Below are 19883 nucleotides of genomic sequence, written 5' to 3'. Positions count from 1 at the left end.
AGATCTGCAGTTGCTTGCAGATACCAAAGCAAAGCAGAGGATTTTTTCTTCCCAACATGTAGCATTCAGCTGTCCAAGTATAAATCTGCTCCCTGAGACAAAATTCTAGTGGTTTTTACCCGTGGCCCAGGGGGATGTGCTTGAGGGCGAGAAGCCTGGCGGGCGTTTAGCTCAAGCGAGTGAGTAGAGCTGTCTCCGGGGAGAGGGGATTTTAGAGATGAATTTTCTCAGTTTGGCTTTCGATCAGCACGCTAATGTTTTTCTGACGTGTAAATGGCAAGTCCTGCCGGTTGTCCGTAAAAAAACAAGTCCGTGATAAGTCAGTGGTGTTGATTCAATTGTTTCCTCGTTCCAGGATCGTAACCTAAATGTGCGGGCAGCCTGGCAGTGCAGGGCGGCTCTGTTTGTTCCAGCTCCACCTGCGGCTCAAGGCCAGCTCTGGTGCCGGTCCCTCACTCTCCAGCACAGATGAAGCCACGTCTGCAGCAAGTGCCCGGCTCTTGGTGCCCTGCACAGATGCCGAGGGTCTGGAGTTTTGAAGGTGCTACTGCTCTGTCTGGGTTTGGATGCCTTGCTTTGCAGCACTGCCCTCCTGCAGGTCAGGGCAGCCCGGTTCTTGGTTTTTCTGTTTGTACAGTGCCAGTGTTCAAGAGGATCTGTGGATGAAAACACCTGGTGCAGGCAGAGCGCGGTTGTGGGCACGTTTACCCTGACCTCGCCAAGGTCCCAGGGGCATGCAGTCCTGCGTTTCCGTGGCATTTACATCTCCCCGGGCCTCTCTCAGCGTTGCCACGGGCCCCCGCTGTGGTTTCACGCTGTGAGAGGAATGCGGAGTGCTTGGCTTCCCAGCAGGGTGAGGGCATGCTTTCCTGGAGAATGGGTCACTGTGAAACCATCTGGGGGATGCTGGTGAAGTCACGCAGCTCTTCGCAGGGCTTCTCGGGAGGCAGGGAAAAATGCCCTGTTATCTTGTGTGCATCTAAGCGGGGTGTAAATGACCCTGCCCTGTCAGTAAGGTGAGCAACCATGCTGGTGTCCTGCTCTGCTTAGCTGGGACCAGCGGCGTGCTGGGCGCGGGTTTGTGTGAGACTGCCTCTACGGTCGGCTCTCGGAAGAAACTCTTGAGTTAGTCCAACCGTGGGATGCTTTCAGTCCGCTTCTCTTTGCTTCCACTAGGTTGTCGTGTTTCTTTCTCTGGTGGGGGCCGGGTTTGCTGATGGTTCACATTTGAGCTGGGAAAAATGCCCCTTGTTGGAATTCTGGTATGTCTGTATACAATCAAAAATGTTGAGTGGGCTGGGAATAGCTTCCAGCAAAGTTGTATCGGTTTCTTGGAGCTCTTTTGTTTGATAGAAATTCCTTTCTTTTTCTCCCCCCCTCCCCATCCCCCTGACAGCCCACCTCTTTCCTACGAGGACATGCTGAGGTATAATTCACGATTGTCTGACCGAAGGGAAATATGCACAGCCGCAAACACATTTTTTAATGACACTTCATTGTGAAGGCATCTCTCTGAACAGGTTTGCAGTTCCAGTAGCCAAGCGATCAGAATGTGGCAGCAAAGAGGATTTTGTTGTAAACGCTTGGCTTTGATTTTTGGGAAGCTCTGGGGATGTTTTGACCACTCGTGACTTTTACGCTGAGTGCAGAGAGGAAGTATCCGGAGCAGGGTAAATGCAAAGGAGATACGTTGGCTGTATCCCTGAGAACAGGGTACGTAGCTGAGGTTTTTCTTACCTCTCGCTGTGTTGTATATAAAAGCTGGGGTACAATAAAGGAAGCAGCAGATAAAAGTTTTATTGATGTTTGAAGCATCAGGAATATCCAGTCTCACATGCTGCAGCTCTCCAGCACATCGTTCAAAGGCATGTTTGGGTAATTCTCCCCTACCTTCCCCACTGAATGGAGAAACTTTGCATCTCCCCGTCCTCCTTGGATCCATCAAACGAGATGCATTTGTGATTTCGTGCTCCTTATGGTGCATTACAAAGCCCGGTGTCTGAAAGCTGCAGGCATATCGTATTCTGTTGCAGTTACTGTGCCCCCGTGCTGCCAGGATTTGTGTGTGTGGGAGCGAATCACAGCGATACCAAGAGCCAACATCTGCTTAGAGGTAAGATGAAATAGATTTATTGATGTCAGGACAACACGGAAGGCTTGTTCCAGTTTAAAGGCAGAATTTGGTGTAGCTTAGTGTGCACAATTCTGCAGTCTCAGGAAACTTCAGCAGCTCAGCTCATCTCACACCGTTCCAGCCTCCTGAACAGCACAGGAGTGAACGCAGGCTCCATCTCTAGCTTTTGTTTCTCTGTTTTCTGTCCGCTGCTAGCAAACTGCTGCCGCTCCTGCTGACAGTCTCCTGGGCTGTCCTGCTTCCCAGATTATCGCCAGATTTTCCAACCTCTTGTGTGAGTAACTTTGGGCTTTCCTCCTGTGAGTGAATTCACGCTCTCCAACAGCCTTGCAAGAGGAGCTGCTGCGAGTAGAAGCTAATCTGTATTTGAGGTGGCACATCAGCAAACAGAGACCCTGCCGAGCATCGGTCACTGGGGACCGTGTCTCAACATGCAGTGTTCTTGCTGATTTAAGTGTGAAAGCAGAGAAATGACTCAGTAACTTTTCTGTTTATGGACATATACATGGGGTCAGAATTCTCACGTATGCAACGTACCGAGGTCTCTTAGTAAAATCTCTGAGTAGCACACACTCCCCTCAGTTCTCATTTCCCTTCAGCCGGTTTCGAGGTGCTTGCTGTGAGCTGATGAGCTGACCTTTGCTTCACGGTGGGGGAAATGAAGGCTCAAAATAAACACCTAGAGAGTGGTAGCAAATCCACGCTGGCTGTCTGGCAGCCAGGGTCACATGCCAGAGCCCCCCAAACCCTTTTATTGTTCTCTGTCTCTGTACGGAAATGTGGTTTCTTCAGAGGTGTGGATTTGATTACCTTGGTGCTGGCTGTCGTGCCAAACCACAGCCCTGGGAGACTTCTTGCAAGCTGTTTCTAAAATCTTAAGATGGGAGGCGTTGTTCTACTACTTGTAAGATGTGAGGAGGTAGCACTAGGCCCTCTCATCACGACTTCAGTGTAAGTACCCAGGCTCCAAAGGAAAAGAGCATGAGGGATGCTGGATTTGGATTGCCGTGTGACGGGTGGGCACAGAGAAGCAGGTTTAATGATGCAGGTAGCCCAACAGAGCTTCTTGCATCATCCTTTTATATCTCAGCTCAGTATGCCAGATGTGGAACATCTAACAACTTCAGGAAACGTGGTGTTAGTAGGTCATTTGCCCCTTAGTCTGTTTGAGTCTGTTGGTGGAAATCTCAGCAGTCAGAAACATGTAATGTACATAAATACGTTTCATGTATGGCTAGCCGTAGGTCCCAAAGCCAAGTTTGATGCGTGTGGTAATAGCTGTGGTCGTATGGTAAAAATCAGACGTTGGGTGCGATCCTCTGAGTCAAGGAAGTATGAAAGGAAAGATACATCCCGCCCTGATGGTCGAAGTATGTTGTGGTACACAACAGCTTGCTCCTATCTCATCCCGCCGATGGCCCTGATACGACAGAAGTGGTTTTGGACAGCTTGAGTGTGTGTATCTGCTTTCAGGATGCTCCTTGACTCATCCGTAAACAGGAGAACTGACCGCAAAGCGATGCTGATACCTCTTCTTTGCTCTTAGCATCGCTGTCATGGAGCGTTAGCTGATCGCGTCAGGCAAAGGTATGAGAAGAAAGCGTTTTCAGGGAGCTGAGAACTGGGCTGGCTGTGGGCTTCTGTCTCCGGTCTGTCTGAGCGCTCTGGTGGTGTGTCCTGCTCACAGGTGGAGTAACTCTGTCTTCATGCGGGGTGGGCTCCTAGGTAACCTCTCCCAGCAGCGAGCCTTAATACCGCCTCGCATCCAGCCTCTGCTTGTTCATGCCCCATTTACCTCCGTCTGTGCTCGGTCCTGCGGAACATCTACACCTTAACTTGATAAGGCTGGCTTCAGCGGGAGCTCCTAGGGCTGATGAAAGGTTGTGGGTGCTGAATGGGTTACGGTTGTTGTGAACCACTTGTTTTTATTGCTTGGATGCAGTATTAACAATCTTACAGAGCTCTGGAACAAGTCCTGAGCGGTGCCGACTGGTGTCCATCACAGCTCACTGTTTTGCTTGTTTACACGAGTCACTCTGATATTTTAATAAACCCTTTGACAAATTGAAGTAACAAACTCAGGCATTTGCTTTGCTTTGCTGGTCTCTTCCTGCTTTCAGGAATGAAATGTCACCAGCCGTGATGCCGGAGAAATGTAATATCAAAATAATATTGAATCTCTGCTTGCCAGCTCAACTTCTGACAGCTGCTGAAGAGGATTAGAATATTAAGCAAATGCAAATGTTTCTCCAGAGCAAATCACTACATTGTGCCCGCACCGCAAACAATTGGCACTGGTGGATCTTCCGAACTCCTCTCGTAAAAATTGTTGTTTCTTTTTTCCCTGGTAAACGCAAAGGTGCTGTGAGCTTTCAGAAAAGAGGGTAAGCAAAGTCTGAGTTGCCAAGTTTTCTCCCTTTTCCTTGGGCAAGGCAGTGAAATCTCAATCGTGAGTAGTTGGTTTGTTTTTTTTTTTTTATAGAAAAGAAAACATATAGACAATGTGGTGAGTTATTTCCAAACAAGTGCTATTTATTTCAGTAGCAGCTCCTCAAAGTAGAGCATGCAGGGTATATTTAGATGTGAAAGGAAAGACTGGGAGAAAAAGATGTATTCTGAGTGTTGTTGAGAGACGTTTTGAGATCACCCGGGGACTGGCGGTTTCCTTAAAGGAAGCTGCCTTCGTTAGGAGTGGATCAGAAGTGCTCTGAAAGCCTGAGGCGTTTGCAACCCTGCTGCAATCCAGCTGTCCCCGAGGCTGGAGGGACAACCTGGTCGTACACATTCCTGCCGGAGCTGGGGAAGGTACATCACAGTCCTCGCCAACGTGAAACCTGCTTCAGCTGCTCTGCCGAGTAGCCTGTGCAGGTCAGCTTTAAAGACTGCAAGAGGTCCTAGTTTTTTGCTCATTAGCACATTTCTGGCTGGTTCTGTAGTTTTTAAGGCCTTTGGTGCAGAGCTTCTGTTGTGCTTGACAGCGGGCTAGGGCACTGCGCTCCCTGCAATCCTTTCCAGTCCCGTTCAGCTGGGTCTGGAAATTGAAATACTGCTTCTGGTTACTGCTGAAGTTCCTTCCCTGGCGGTAGCTGTGGTAGTTCTACTTCAGCTATTCAGTTAACCACGTTGCCTAGGCCGATGGCCTCAAGCATTTGGCTTTTAAAATCTCACCAGCTCCCTTATTCCTGGTCTTTTGTGATTCGTTTCCCAGCTTATCTCTCCTGCAGACAGTGTGCAAATAAGCAAGTGCTGCCCAGAATATTTGATGGAAGCAATGCGAGGATGCTAGAGCGCACAGCACAGCCTCAACCAAAGGCAGCAGGAGGCATTTCTTTTCTTCCAAGGGGAACTGAGTGCTTTTGCAGTTTCAGCCCTTTCTTGACCACTGGTACTATTGCAAACCTCCTCTCAGTTTGCCCCCTCCTTGCTGGGCAGACAAATCTGCCAGGGGTAGCATGTTTTAGCTGCTTTACCCTAGTTGTTTTGTTCCGTTTTGAGGGACGTTAACCAGTGTTTCTGATGTGTTGAATGCTGAATAGAGTTCCCCAGCTTTAGTGGCAGGATCTGGAGTTCTTTGTGGATTATATTTAGCGCTGATGGAGCTTGCTTTGTCAGCTGTGTGCTGTTGCCTTGTAAAAACTGGCACCATTCAAATCTAAATAAATGCCGCTGAGAAAGAAGAACCTTCCTTTTTGTAACTATTTTAACCTGTTTGACTTGGAAACATCCTTTGAGCTGTGGCCAGAGAGCAAATCAGTTGTCGGAATTGCAGTCCCACTTGTGAAGCACCTGTGCAAAAATGAACCGGTGCCGTGGGGCTCAGAGGCATTCGGTGCTGCTGGGTCCTGCGTTCTGCCAGCGTTACACAGGGTGTTCGCTATGGCTGCTCATCACGGAGCTGGTGGTTCTCCTCACCTTATCTGCTGGTGAATACATTGGGGTCTGGAGTTGCAACTTCCCCTGTGCTGCTCCTTTGTGGTCGTTCATGTTATGAGTGCTGTATTTTTCTAGCCTCCGTATGCTGGAAAGAAATCAGACTTTGGAGTGCTAAATAGTCCTCTTGTGCTTGAGGCATGATGAGAATTGTGCACAAAAAATGTTTCTGACTTAGGTGATGAATTTTCCTATGTCTTTAACTGTCATCCCATTCATCCCCGTAGCCAGCAGAGGAGGGAGCGGCATTAAACGTGGGGCACGTAAGGGATCAGCGCAGACCGTTGGCCCCGTGGTATGAGGGTGGCTGGATGCACGTGCCTGGGCTGGAAGAAGGCCAGAATGGCAGACGTGTTGCAATGAGAGCAGCGCTGGGATCTGTGAAGTGTTCTTCCAGTCTGAAAGCAAGCCCAGCAGCAGGATGCTTTGCATATTTGGTTGCTCTGCTGGCTGATACCAAACGTACCATCAAAGTTCGCTCATGTTTTTCACTGCTGTTGGCTGCTGTCTTCACCCTTACGGGACATTTTGAGTTCTCAGTAAAAAAAGCAAGCAGCCATTTGGGCTGTAAATTATGCCTGTGTGGTTCTCCCATCTTGTTTATTTCAGGCCATGTTGCAAACTTTGTAGAAAAAACCTTTTCATCCGGCACTCGATGCAACTGGCTTAAATCAAAGGTACAGTACGACAGGCCATTGGGAACGGGCCACTTGCCTTGGGCCCGTGTGGGTCACCGAGGGAAAAGTGAGCTTGTAAAAGAATAAAACTCATTAAAAACCCCTCTGAATCAGTTTTCAGACAGTCTCTTTATTCAGAGTGGTGTAAGGCGGGTCTCTCAGAGGAGCACCTGTTTTTAAGGCCTGCATCCTGTAGGGTCTCGCCGGGCCTGGCTGTTGCTCATGCATTGAGGGATGGCTGAATGAGAAGTAATTTGCCGTGCCCCACAGCATGATCCTGCCTGTCCCCAGAGCAGCAGGCTGTTTGGCTTGCCTCTGTGCCAGGAGGGGTTGTGGAAGTTAATCCAGGTGGAGGGAAATAAGGCATAGATGGCAAATAATTCGTGGCTGAGAGCAGGCCCTGATGTAGGGACTCCAAGATGCCGTCTGTCTTTCCTAGCCCGCTTCCCTCACTGGAGGCTTCCTGAGCTCTGGTGATGAAGAGAGCGCCGTGACAGGTCAGCCAAGCAGAGCAGCCCCGTGCTGCACGCTCTTCTGACCTGGGCCTCGAGTCACGGCTCCTGCTGGCATCGGTTTTTCCTCTTGGCCGTGCCTTTGATGGCTGATGTGCAGACAGAGGGCGTAGACCAGGGGACATCTGCAGGACTCGGCCCGGAGACAGAAGCAGAATAGCACCTCACCTTTTGAAATTAACAAAGTGGGAGAGTGTTTGCTCATCGCTGTTTGCCATCAGCCGTGCTCCGGAGGGGGTGAGGAGGAAGCACGGCCTGCATCACCCGGAGGAGCTGGTCTCATTTGCTGCGGGGTGCAGCGTGCTGGTGCCTTGAGGCGTTTTCTTTACCCCTTCCATTTCTCTAGCCTGTAAGAGAGCTTTACATGGAGCCTCTCGCTCTGCTGGTCCTTCTCATCCGCTGGCTGCTGTGTGCTGTTCCTGCTGGTCCCGGAGGGCTCGGGGCAGGTGGGGATGGCTCCTGGCAGCTGATAAGCACTGAGGGGAAGGCAGGTTGTACGAGGAAGGTGTGCCAGGGAGGGGATTGCTGCTGGGTTTGTTCCAGCTGTAAGTCTCCTCTTCATCCCCTACCCACCTGTTCAGTTTTTGCATTTGTTCCCAGAGTCTCCCTTCGTTTTGGGGCATGATTCGTTTGTTCATTATTTGGGTATGTGCTTTTGCTCTGATCTGTAAGGTATGCTGTGGGGAGCTGCCCTCTGCCCTGGCTGGCTCACGTGAGCATAGTGGGTTGTGCCTGCCTTTTGTTGCTGGCCAGCTGAGGAATGAAACCCAAGCTCCAGAAATTGCCTGACCAGCCCGTATCGTATAGGCTCCCCCTGCCTGACATGCTGTTTTGACTGTTCTCATTAGATGCTTGGATGGGACACTGGCATTTCAGTCCTGAGAGGCTTTCCGGGCCAGAGACTGTGCTGCGGGGCCTGGCGATCTCGTGTGGGCTTGTTAGAAACGCAGCTACCATTGGCCTTCAGTCAGCTGGACATGGCTATTCCTGGTCTGTCTCCATCCTGCTGCTTGTTCCTTGGCAGGGGTACCTTTGGTCACTCCATCTACTACTAAATTACTGCAACAAGCATCAGATGTGTTCGTGTCATCCATAGTACAGAAAATGTCGTCCTGACAGTCTGTCAAAGGAGCCTTAGCCATCAATCAGCTTTTCACTATTTGCTTACTTTACTCTTTAATAACACCTTCCTACTCCCTCAAAACTTTCAAAACATCAGTCAAACCTAATCCACCAGTACTGAGGGCTCTTCGGTTCGTGTCAGGATGCCATGCAGTTGTGGTGGTGGATTTGAAGAGGCAAGCTGAGAAAGGTGGATTTAACTAGGCTTGTGCCTGTGCTTGGCTTTGCAGGCAACACGGTGTGAACACGTAGGTGAGTTAGACAAACTCCTTTGTGCTCCATCACTTGTCTGAGAAACAGACCTAATCCCTGCTTTGTGTTTTTTCCTTTAAGTTACCCTGTAGAGTGATTTGAAACCATCAAAATGAAGCGTAAGGAGCTGAATGTGCAAGAACCGAGATGCTGTCTGAGGTCACCAGATGTGTGAAGAGAACGGCTTCAGCTCTTGCTGAAACAACTTCTTGAAGGGAGAGAAAGCTTCAGTTTCTTGGTAGCACAGTTCTGAGCACGTAGCTGGAGGCGAGCAGTTGGTGACAAATGGGCTGATGTCCTGCTGATGTGACTGGGAATACTACAGGTCTTGGTCAGGTAGTCAGAACGTGGTGGGACACAGCTGCCAGCTAGCACAGGACGTTTCACTTGGCTACCTGGAAAGTATATTTGGAGTTGTGGAGACTTCACTTTAACCCTTGTGGGGCACCCCTTGTAGTGTCCTTTCCTTTTGAGATGACAAGCACTGCGAAGCGAGATGTGTCAATGGAATATGTCACGTCCACATTTGATGATAAAGTTATTTGACGTGCAGGGATCCTGCCTTGGGTGAGGCCCCCAGAGCCAACCGGCAATATTTTGGCCTGCTGAGGGAAGAGCAAAGAGCTCTTTGCGTTTTCCCACTGAAATGTTGGATTGGAGTACCTAAGCTCAGATGTGGTTTAATTCTTGGTCGTATTAATTGCATACTGCTCCTCAAATAGTAAATGTCTCTGCAAAATTCCAGGATCTCTGCAAAATGATGCAAGTTGCAAAATTTTGACACCCTCACCCCTTTTGCGAGCTCACTTTGGAGCAGGAACATTTGCAATCCATTTGTAGTGAGTAGGACAGTATTTCAACAGTAAAAGGGAAGTGTCTGGCCATACATGTATGTCCTTGCGAGGTCCTGGGTAGAGCCTGTTACATAAAATAAGCTGCCATCCTCTTACCTGTTTGAACAAGACTTGCTTGCTGCAGCACTTTTGTGGATCTTAGGCCCTAGAAACTTAAGAGCTTAATTCTCTGTTAATGCTGGGAAGTGGATTTCAAGATCCTTGAGAACAAGAACAATGAAAAATACTTGCTGTGCAATTGTTTCCTGGCTTCTTAAAGCTTACTTGAATGCATCTGTAGCCAAAACAGCTGACTAAAGCCTGCCGTTTAGCTTGGTGAGACGTGAACGAAGGAGAAGGTGGCAGCGGCTGATCCAGGACCATGACACATCTCTGCAAGTTGCACAAGTTACATTTCTGGCACGAAGGAAATTGGTGTGCTCGACCTCTGTCTCGTTTAATTTGTTCCTGGTTTGTAGGCTACCAGAGAGCAGGACCAAGATGAAATCATTTGAGGGAATTAGCTCATGAGCCTTGGAGTGTGAAGAACCACTCCTCTTGTGTTTTCTACCATTGATACCCCCAGTGGCGTCGCTCTGACACATCAGTGACATTTGAGGACAGCTTTTCTCCCCAAGCTAATTCCCCTGGGCCAGTACCGAGCCCAGCATCTAGCACGTGAGTGCAGCAATGGGTACAACCACATCTTGCGCCCCTCTGCCTGGGCAAAACCGGCGTAGGAAACTGTGTGTGCAGTTGGTCGGTTGCGCTCTGCAAGTGTTCATACCTTGCTTTAGCAGCTGTCTTGGAAAAATGCTGTGCAGGGCTTCTCGCTCCGGCCTGTCCCTCACAGCCGCCCTGGAGCTATGCGCAGAACGGCTCTGTTTATCTGGGAAAGTGTGTGTGTAGGCGGGTGTCTCCCTCCACTTCTCCTTCAAGTGGCTCACGATTTATTTTGGGACTGTCTTGGATGTAAAGTGTCAGCTCAAGAGCAAACCACTCGAAGTTGAGGTTGAAAGCATTGGGGTAGGGAGGCTGCTTGCTGTCCTGAAGTGCTGAAGTGACTTGGGGGCAGTGAAACCGTACAGTGACCAGATGCCTTGCTTGCCTCCACCAGCTGATCGATGTGTACTGAGCTCACAGGGAGTGCTCCTGGAATGAGGTTGCCTCCAGGAACGGTATCTTCACAGCGTTTAACCTGGACAAAGGACACCGGTATAGGGAGCTAGAGTCTTCCTGCCCCAGCTCCCATCTTGTGCTTGAAGCCCCTGTAGCTGTGGATGCATCTGTTATTATTCTTGACTTCCAAAGGGCTTAATTAAAATACAGGTCTTTAATTTTTAATTTTTCCTTCCTGTTGATTCGACTGTCTCTGCGTGAACAAGGTCTCAGTGCAATTACTGCGCTCCCTGCGGAGAGCCAGACATTTAATTCAGCGAGGCAGAGGCTTTCTTGGAGGGGATTTATTTTCCTGATCTTTTTACTCTGAGGGATGCAAAAGCAAAACACCCAGTGAGTAAAGAATCCAGTGCCTTACTTGGTTGTTCTGGGCATGTTTGGTGGTGGATGGCGGTTACCAAAATGTTACCTTCTGTGCAGATAACTGCCCCCCGGAGCAAGGAGCACGTGGTGGAGCTGTTCAGCACCACTTGCGTGAGCAGGGCGAGTCAAAGCCCTTGGGTCAGGTCCAGGTTTCCTCTTTAAAACCAGGTTCCTGCAGCGCTGCCGCAAAAAGGTTAAGTGTTTTATTCCTGTGGGAGGCATTCGGATGTCTTGTGATGGGCTAACCCCAGAAAAAAGGGGTCAGGAGAGCACCCCGTGCCTCCCCGCCGTGGGAGTGCAGCGTGTGACCTGGCTGCTCCTGCGAGGGACCCCGCTGGGCGCCGAGCGGGGCAATCTGCTGTGAACCCTCACGACTGGGTGGAAATCTCAGGTTTCCTTTGCCCTTTCTGAAGTTCGCCTCAGCTAACTCGGTGCTTTTGCTGGCTCAACTCCCCACGTGCAGCCGCGGATCGATGCTGAAGCAAACACACGGAGCGTTTGCCTGCGCTTGCTGCCGTGCAGCTGCAGACTTTTTATAGGCTGCTTAAAATACCGGGGGCTCCTTCAGCCTCAGGCCCGAGGCTTCCTCAGGTCCCATTAGGTGTCTGTGTACTAGGTGATGTTTCTGTGTGCGCAGAGATCGTGTACGTATGTGAAACTTCCAAATGCAGCCTCAGTCTTTCATTATTATTATTTTTAAGATCTTTCCAGGTCTTCCTGTCTCTGTCCTGTTTGAAAACATTAAGGGTGAGGGTGTTCTGGTGGGATTTAAACTGTCTGCTTTTATTTTTCTTTATTTGTCCCCTAATGGAGAAGATAAACATTTCATTGTTGTTTGTGAGAAGTGTCTTTTAGTACCAGCAGTCCAGCAGTGGGGGATAAAGAAAGCAGATGCGTCCCGTCTCTTTTTAACTGCTTTTGTTTTTCTGATCACTCTAAAGGAGGCTTTTAATTTTTTTTCTATTTTTTTTTCTGAGCAGCAAGTGCTCCACAGGGCTTGATCAAAGCTCATAAATGATGGATTGAAGGAATGCCCAGCAGAGAACAGAACGCCCTTCTTGTGCTCTGCTCTGTGTGCTGAGAACACCATTGTTTCCTCGCGTACCTTTTTCCTCCTCGAGCTCGGGGCCGGGCAGAAAAGGCTTTTTGTTCCTTGCCTGTCGGCCGAGACAATGCCAGTGTGTTGTCCTACCTCTGCTCTCACCACCTGACCGGCCAGAGCCCTGTGGGTTTTGGCAAGCCCAGTGCAATTGTCCTCCAGCTCCGGCGTTGCAAAGAAAACAAATGGCATCACAGCCTCCTTCCTCCAGATCCTGGCCCGGCCGCCCGATGGGGGCGGCCGCACGCGTGTGTCTGCGTGTGCTGCTTCCATCGGGATGCTGAGGGAAAGCCGTGCTCCGTCCTGCGCTCTGGGTCGAGCCTCATCTCACTTCCAGTCAGCTGGATTTGGGGTTTGGATTTGGACTTGGCTTTCCTCTGCAGAGCTCTAGGGTTCAGGAGCAGGCTTCAGTCACCGACGTGAAGATGCTGCAGGGATCGGACGTGAAGGCAGCGCCTGCTCCTGGCCCGTGTCACGGACGGTGTCTAGTCCCCAGAGCCTACCCTGCAGCGTGCTCTGGCCTCAGCTTTCCTCAAGCTGAGCTGTCTGCTTCAGGTTTAGCCCTCCCCAAAGTTTGTTTTCTAGGCACGCCCTCGTAATTAAACCAGCTGGTGGTAACTTCTGCGAAGTTGTGACAGTGCCAGCATCCCGGTCCCATTACCTCAGAGCTTTAACTCGAGCTGCACCTAGTCCAAACGCTCTCCCTCCCAAGTCCCCGTGCTGGAAGGCAGGAGTGCAAACAGCTTTAGCCAGAACAATGTAGCATTGCCTGGGTAAAGAATGTGATTTACTCGCGTATGTGCGGCATGTGAGCGCCAGGGCACTGCGTGAGCCTTCGCCTTTTTCCTTTTCTCTTTTTTTTCGCTTTCCCATTAGAGATGTCTGAGCCACTTGTTAGCGCTTTTGTTTGGGGGCGAGGAGGAGAACGCGTGGGTCGGCAACAGGAGGTGGGAGTGAGATCTCTGGGAGCTCGGAGCCTCAAACCAAAAAAGCCAACAAACTAGTAAAGCTTTGTAAACAAGTTTAAAATTAGCCTGACCCACTGCTTTTGTATTGCTGGAATTTAATTCCCCTGACCCCAAAGCTTCTGGTCTGACTTGGAGCAAGAGTTCCCAGGCTGCAGTCCCTGGAGGTCCGTGCTGTGAGGCCGTGGGTCTGCATCAAACAGCGAGACGTACCTGCTGTCCACCTCATATTTTTTTTTTTTGGTCCTCCTTATATTTGTGAAAGGCTGGAAAAATTCAGTCTGAAAAGCCCGGGAAGCCTCGGATATTTCTGCTGTCTTTGTGTCTGTATCCATGTGTGGCTTGTGGCTGGAGTCTGTTCTCCCTCAAACTGAGATGCTGCTGCGTGAGAGCTGCTTGGAGCTTTTCCTTTTTCAGGCATGATTGTAACTGTTTCTCTTCTGTTCCTGTTTGCAGGTTGTGCAGCTTGACACTAAAGAAACTGGTAGTCTTAAAGGAGTTGGATAAGGAGCTTATTTCTGTGGTCATTGCTGTCAAAATGCAGGTAATTGCTGCTCAGTGCTGAGAATCAAACGTGTTGCTTGGGTGACAATACTGGCAGATGCCTAAACTGCGCTTACATCCATGTGAGGGTCCGTAACAGCCACGGGCCATTTCCCAAGTACATCAGGGTGTTCTGGAGATATGGGGAGTCTCTCGTGGTCCTTCCCCTGTGTTCCTACCAAATTTCACTGTAGTGACTGAAGGCTGTTGTTTGCTGAGGGCTCAGCGTGAGCTTTATCTGTCTGTAAGGATGCTCGTTACAGATCACATGCTGTCACCTGTTCTTCCTGAGCTGTCACCAAATCCAAGCCTCGTCTGCATTTAACATGCTTCGGCTCACCCTAGGGCAGAACGTCTTGGTAACTCGGTCCTGGCATGGGAGGGTCTGAAGGCTGGGCCGCCTCCTGCTGAGGGGCAGCTCTGCTCTCAGGAGCCCAAGCTGGTTTTGTAGCCAGGTGCTTGTCAGTGGATTTATTGAGTGCCTGTACATTTTAATTTGTTTCCATAAAAAACAGCTATCATCCTAAGTAAATAACCTACTTTGCAGCATGGGTTTGTGCCATTTAATTAGGTGCCTACATATAGGTCACGCTGCCTGGAGGCAGGTTCAGAAGGAAGCGACTAAGTTCCACACTGTGGCACAGCATCAGCTGAGCTCGAGCGCTCCCACCACTGCAAATGCTGAAGTACTTACTGATTAAAAGCCTAGTGGACCTCTAAGTAGACAAATACCATTAACCGTGCTGAAAAGCAGCAGCTTTGCAAATAAAGGGACAGGCAAACTCCTGCAGAGATCTGGTGGTGTCAAAATCTAGCTTGGAGGTTGAAATCACAAAGGCTCTATGGAGCAAGAACCCGCAGCTGAGGATTCAGCCAATATCTCTCATCTCCGTGAGCACTCCAGCGGGGGCAAAATTGTGTCCCCGTGTGTTGGAGAGGGTTCACACACCCCTGGCAGGGAGCAGAAAGGTAGGGAGCAGTTTCACACGCCTGAACTCACGGGAACCTCTGAAGAGACACAGCTCTGGATTTGCAGGCTGTCAGATATTGCTTATCACGGCTGAAAGCTTTCCATATGTTTGTACTCCAAGACAGTGGATGCATCGCTGTAAGGGCCTGAGGCTTGTCGGTGAATGATCTACGTGTAAAGTGTGTCAGGCTTGGGTAGGAAAATTCAGTAGCTTTTACTAGAACAAAACCTCCTCCTCCTGTCTGGTGCTAAGTGCTTATACCTTCTCTGGGTGAGAAGGCTGGAAGTGGTGCCCCAGAGCTGCAAGTCTGAAGGGGTTTTAACAGATGGGACTTTCTCGTCTATTTTGGATACACGTTGTGACCTGCCTTGCTATAGTAAGTCAGACACTGAAACCTGAGCAGTTCTCCTGCAGTCCCCTCTGCAGCAGGGCCGATCCCTGAAGAACTGGAAAGCGAAAGGACTCATCCTGTATTGCTGGGAAAGTTTGGGGTGCTTCCACGCCAAGTCTTAGGCTGCACCTCGCACCCCTGGGCCGTCCTTTTTGCCCCTGGGCTGTCCTTCCAGCTGACCTGGAGGTAATGTGGCTGCGATGACTGCTGTCCCGGAGGGTGCCCATAGCTTCACCTTGGGTGTCCCTGGCACCGGGGTTCGATCATCACCCCTCTCTCTTCGTGATGTGCCATTTAACGGTAGGTCAGTAGCACTGCAGCTGTCCCGAGGCAGGCAGATTTGAGGCACTCTTATTAAAGCCCCTTTATGGCTCGCAGGTTATTATTACGATGCTGACAAGCTCTTTTAAGGCCACTTAATTTGCCAGTGCTCGGGTGTCTGACACGGCTATTGTTTGAAGCTGGTGATATTGGATCATCAAATGTATGATCTGTGTCAAAGGACTCGCTGTCTTTGTATGGGGAATTGCAAGAGAGAGGCGTCAGGCCCTGGAGCCCTTCCAGAGGGGATGACTGAATTCAGACCTAATGAGAGCATCGCACCTGCGTTTCCCATGGCTCCTTGCAGCCTCCCGAACAGGGATGTTCAAAGAATTGTCAACGATATTTCCCAGGCTGTTGCTCTATTTATCTGCTGCAGTCTTCTCAAAGCAGCTATATTTGGGCCTTCGTTAGATTTAGAGTTGCGTAACGAGTGAAGCAAGACTCTGACTGCTAGGAGATTTGCAGCAGCGGAGCAGATGCTGCTGTTGCCAGCGGCAAGGCTGGGCGTGCTTCGCTTGCACATGTACTGCTTTTCCGGGGGGGACCCTTCGGTTTCTGCCCCTGCTCTGCTGCCTGTCTCCAGACCTTCTGGAGCTGGGCACCTCTGCAGAAGTGTTTGGGGAGGAAGGGATGTGAAGGAGTCTCGGCCTCTCTCCCTCGTCTCGGGATGCTCTCTGGGGCTGAGGTAGCCATACCCAGTTCTGCTTTGGACGTAGCTGAGACGTGTTTACCCGCTTGCCTGTCTCTAGTTTCCCAGATGCTGCTTTTTGGAGAGCTGCAGTTCCGTGCTCCTGGGAGATCAGCCCGTCTGGACAAAGCCAGATCTGCAGCCTCAGCGGAATATCGAGCCAGCGGCCTCTGAAACTTGCCACTGTTTGAACAGTGCGGGAGCGTTTGCTAAGCAGCAGTTTGTCATGCTTCCCTGCTAGTTTTTCCCTGAAACATTCCCCGAAACGAAATGCTCACGCAGTAAGCAGCCCGGTAACTCCGCATATGGCAGCCCAAACGGCGCTGATGTGGAGTAATCCTGTCATGTCTCCAGCCTCTACTGCAACGTTTAGGGGATTTTTTTCTCTGTAATCCCAGTCAACTCAGAGTTGTTCAAACAGGTTAAAATCTCCGCTTTCCCCAGGGAGGGGTGTGTGTACAAAGAGAAGAGATCAGTGTGTCGTGGCTAACGCCGGAGGTTTACGTGTGACACAGCAGCCTGCCGCCAAACCCCGGTGCGGAGCCCGATACCTACGGGCTGAAACCATAAACCCAGACTGCAGCTCGAGGGGTGGGGGCTGACTCACGGCTTCTGAATGCTGGGGTTTGGCAGAACAAAAGCTGCTTTGTTGCAGTGAGGGACAGTAAATATGCCCAAATCTTTATTAGTCAAATATCTCCCTTTCATCTCATTAATATTTCACAGACGTGCAAGGTCAGATCCATCCGTTCGCTTTCTCTGCGGTAGTCCCTGAAAACGTTTCCCAGTTTTTCTATAAACGGGACAGGGCTGGGATGGCCATCTGAGGCTTCTTCTATTTCAGCCCACTCTTCTGCCCCCTCCAAGGCCAGAGCCACTCCAGCAGTGCCTGCAGATCAGCACCCAGTCCTTCAAGCTCTCCAACAGCCCTGCCTGCAGAATCTGCTGCCCTGTCTTTTCCCTGGGGAGAGGCAGACCGCGCAGCCCAAAGGCAGCTGTGGGTGGTATCAGGGAGGGCAGGAGCTCCCTGATTTCACTGCTGAGCCTGTCAGTTTGGGTGGTTAAGGAAAGGGCTGGCTGCTGGGGAATTCACCACGCGGACTTTGTTTCTGTGCAGGGCTCCAAGCGCATCCTGCGGTCTCACGAGATTGTATTGCCCCCGAGTGGACACGTGGAGACGGAACTTGCGCTGACCTTCTCGCTGCAGGTAGGGTGGGACACGGCCTCGGGGCCTGTGCTTGCTGGAATTGCTGCTTTTCAGTGAGATTTGGTGCTTTGTGGGTCTGTGGTCAAGATCTTTGTGTTGGTTGCTCTGTTCCTCAAAGCATCCTGCCCTGGTGCTGCCTCCTGAGTAGGGAAATGAGGTAAATAGAGGCTGGCTTGCTGCAAGCAGGAGGGAGGATCCTGCGTGCATAGAGCAGTCAGACAGACGCTCAGAAGCATTCATATCTGGGTTATCTGTATTTTGGGACTGTCGCTTAGATTTTTGAAGTCGAGAGTTTGATCTGGTAAGAAGAAAGGCTCTAGTGATGATGCAAGACAGACCGGTTGTTACTCTGAGACCTGGGTAGACTCAAAGCAGATGAGATTTTGTTGCAGATGGATGATAACCCCGGGACTGCACAGGCAGGTATGCAGATGGCTGGCGTTCGTGGTTCTGTCCTGACGCAGCCGCCAGGCTGGGTTAACTGCAGCGTTGCATCCCTCTGTTGTGGACAGGAATGACACAACCACGTGCTCAGAATAAGTATGCGTGGCCATGGGGGCTGCAGCTGTACGAGGACAGGGAGCAGAGCCTTAGGATGAGCCAGATCTCCCTCTGCCAGTCCTGTGCCTGAAAGGAGCAAGTGTTTCTGCTCATCTTTTTGGAATTAACCAGGAACGTGTGTGTTTTTCTGCAGCTCAGAGCAATCCTGCAGCAGGGCACAGAGCATTGCTTTTAAGTCATTTTCCCCTGAAGGGGCTGGGAATTGAGCCAGAACAGAGGAGGATGATGTCCGTGACACTGTCAGCCCTCAGAAAGGAGGGTGTGAGAGGAGCGAGCTTAATGCAGAGATGTGCTGCTGCTCTCTGACTGCAGGCAGGATCGGTGCTCTTGGATGCAGCAAGGCCTGGGAAGCCTTCCTGAAATGGCACAGCAGGACTTCTATGACAGCTTTTATTGTTTCTTAATTGGACGATGGCTGGAAGCTACTCTTAGCTAATGACTACAGCCTGAGCCAGGTACAGTCTGAATTTAGTGCCTGGGATATTTTGAGAGTGGTGCTGGGCCACAAAGTAAAAGCGTGTGGATGTCTCAGCAGGAGAAAGTCTCAGCGTCTTGCAGCAGCCAGCATCTCCGTACTGCGCTGTCAGCTCTCCCACCTCGATGCCTTGCTCTGTGCTAGCTGTGTGGACGTGCATCCCCTCGTACCTTCACAATCACGTCCTCCTCAGCTGTTCCTCCTGGGTGAAATTCTTGTTCTTTACACTGAGCGTTTCCTCGTCAGCGTTAAGGTGACAGGACAGGCTGGCACAACAGCACGCAGCCCGCTGTGGCTGGCAGGCTTTCACTCCAACAGAAGGGAGGAGTTTCCTGTTGCTGTTATGCAGCTGGAGTAAGACGGGAGAAGCAGTGTCTGATCCTGTTTTACCTCGCTAGCTAGGGCTACAGCAGCAGTAGCCTTTCTGACAGGTGAGCTAACTTAAAGGCAAGCTGCCCTTACTGCTTTTCCTGACCCATGGGTTTCTCAGGATCAAATGAAATTCCCTGTGTATTCCAAGCACAACCTTGCACCTCTCCAGAGCACCTAATTACTGTGTTTGATCTAATGCATCTTCCCAGATGGGGGGGATTTTGTCACTTGGGCTTCAGGATGAATTTCTTGCACTGCCTCCTGCTGTTTTGGGGTGTGTGATGGTCTCACCCCTTGGATGTGCCTTGCTGTGCTTGGTGCTTCCTCTAAACATCTCGTTTCCAAATATTTTGAGCCAAACTGTGTCACGGACTGACAGTTACTGAAAAGTTTTAGTTGAAACCATTCTGTAGAGTTCATAAGCCCTGGCAGCAGTTAAAAATAGCTTGTTGGTACAGTGGAAATGGCTCAGCTGTTCCAGAGGACCTTGCTTTTAGCTGAGGAGGTGAGTGGCCTGGGTGTCTCCGTACTTTTTTTAAAATCATCTCTATGAATGTTCATCAGAGGTGGTAAGGAAACGCACCTTTGAAAATCAGAAACCTGCACGTGTATGGACTTGAGCCATCCAGTTTAGTCCCAAAAGCTGTGCACGTTGAGATGCGTGATGTGTTTTGTGATGGTCTTTTGATTATGTGGACTGTTCTGTTGTTCCTCTCTTCTGTGTGGCCACTTCCTCATGTAATGCACAGAAGATCCCGTCCTTGCAGAGCAATCAGTTAATTAGTATTCCGCTTGTTTGTGCGGCCACTGCTCCTGGCTCTCTGCAGAGCAGCCAGGCCTGCTCTGGACTGCAAATTAATATCTTAAGGTTTCTGGTGACACCCAGCATTTGTATTTATCAAGCTTGTTCATAGGCAGAAAGTTACTTTCATAATGTCCAGAGCAAGGGAAGAATACTTCTTGCCCGTGAAATGAAGCATTTTTCACTGAGGTATGTCCAACGTGCCGTTAGGATCCCTGCCGTGAGGTTCTGCTTTCTGCAGGCCCATGCAGCCCAACCCATTTCCTGGAGGCTGCTCATTGCTTTGGAACCAGGCTCGGTCCCAGCCCTTACAAACAGAACAGCTCCTCTGCACCCCTGGGCTTGAACTGTTCCTGCAGGTGCAGGGTTCCCTGAGCTCTCCCCATGCCTCTCATCACTCGGGTGGCCTTTGGGCTCTGGCAGAGCTTTGCCAAGGCTGTGTTTTTGAGGTGAGAGGTGGCTTCGCTGCTCCCTCAGGGTGGA

The 19883-nt window shown here is 50.4% G+C and overlaps 1 protein-coding gene across 6 annotated transcripts in view; it reads left to right on the top strand.

Annotated features, from left to right (window-relative positions):
• The window catches only part of PACS2 (phosphofurin acidic cluster sorting protein 2), a 72393-nt gene that overhangs the window by 11537 nt on the left and 40973 nt on the right, over window positions 1–19883 (top strand). For all 6 annotated transcript variants that reach the window (XM_083847643.1, XM_083847642.1, XM_083847641.1 and 3 more), the window contains exons 2-3: window positions 13523–13610; window positions 17101–17190. In XM_083847643.1, coding sequence (XP_083703769.1) covers window positions 13523–13610; window positions 17101–17190 — 178 coding nt within the window. The remainder of the gene's footprint in view (window positions 1–13522; window positions 13611–17100; window positions 17191–19883) is intronic.

The sequence above is a fragment of the Anser anser genome, assembly GCF_964211835.1.
Source record: "Anser anser genome assembly, chromosome: 8".
In the NCBI taxonomy this organism is placed as follows: Eukaryota; Metazoa; Chordata; class Aves; order Anseriformes; family Anatidae; genus Anser; species Anser anser.
The sequence above is the reverse complement of the archived record's forward strand: the minus strand, read 5'-3'. Positions and strand labels throughout refer to the sequence as shown.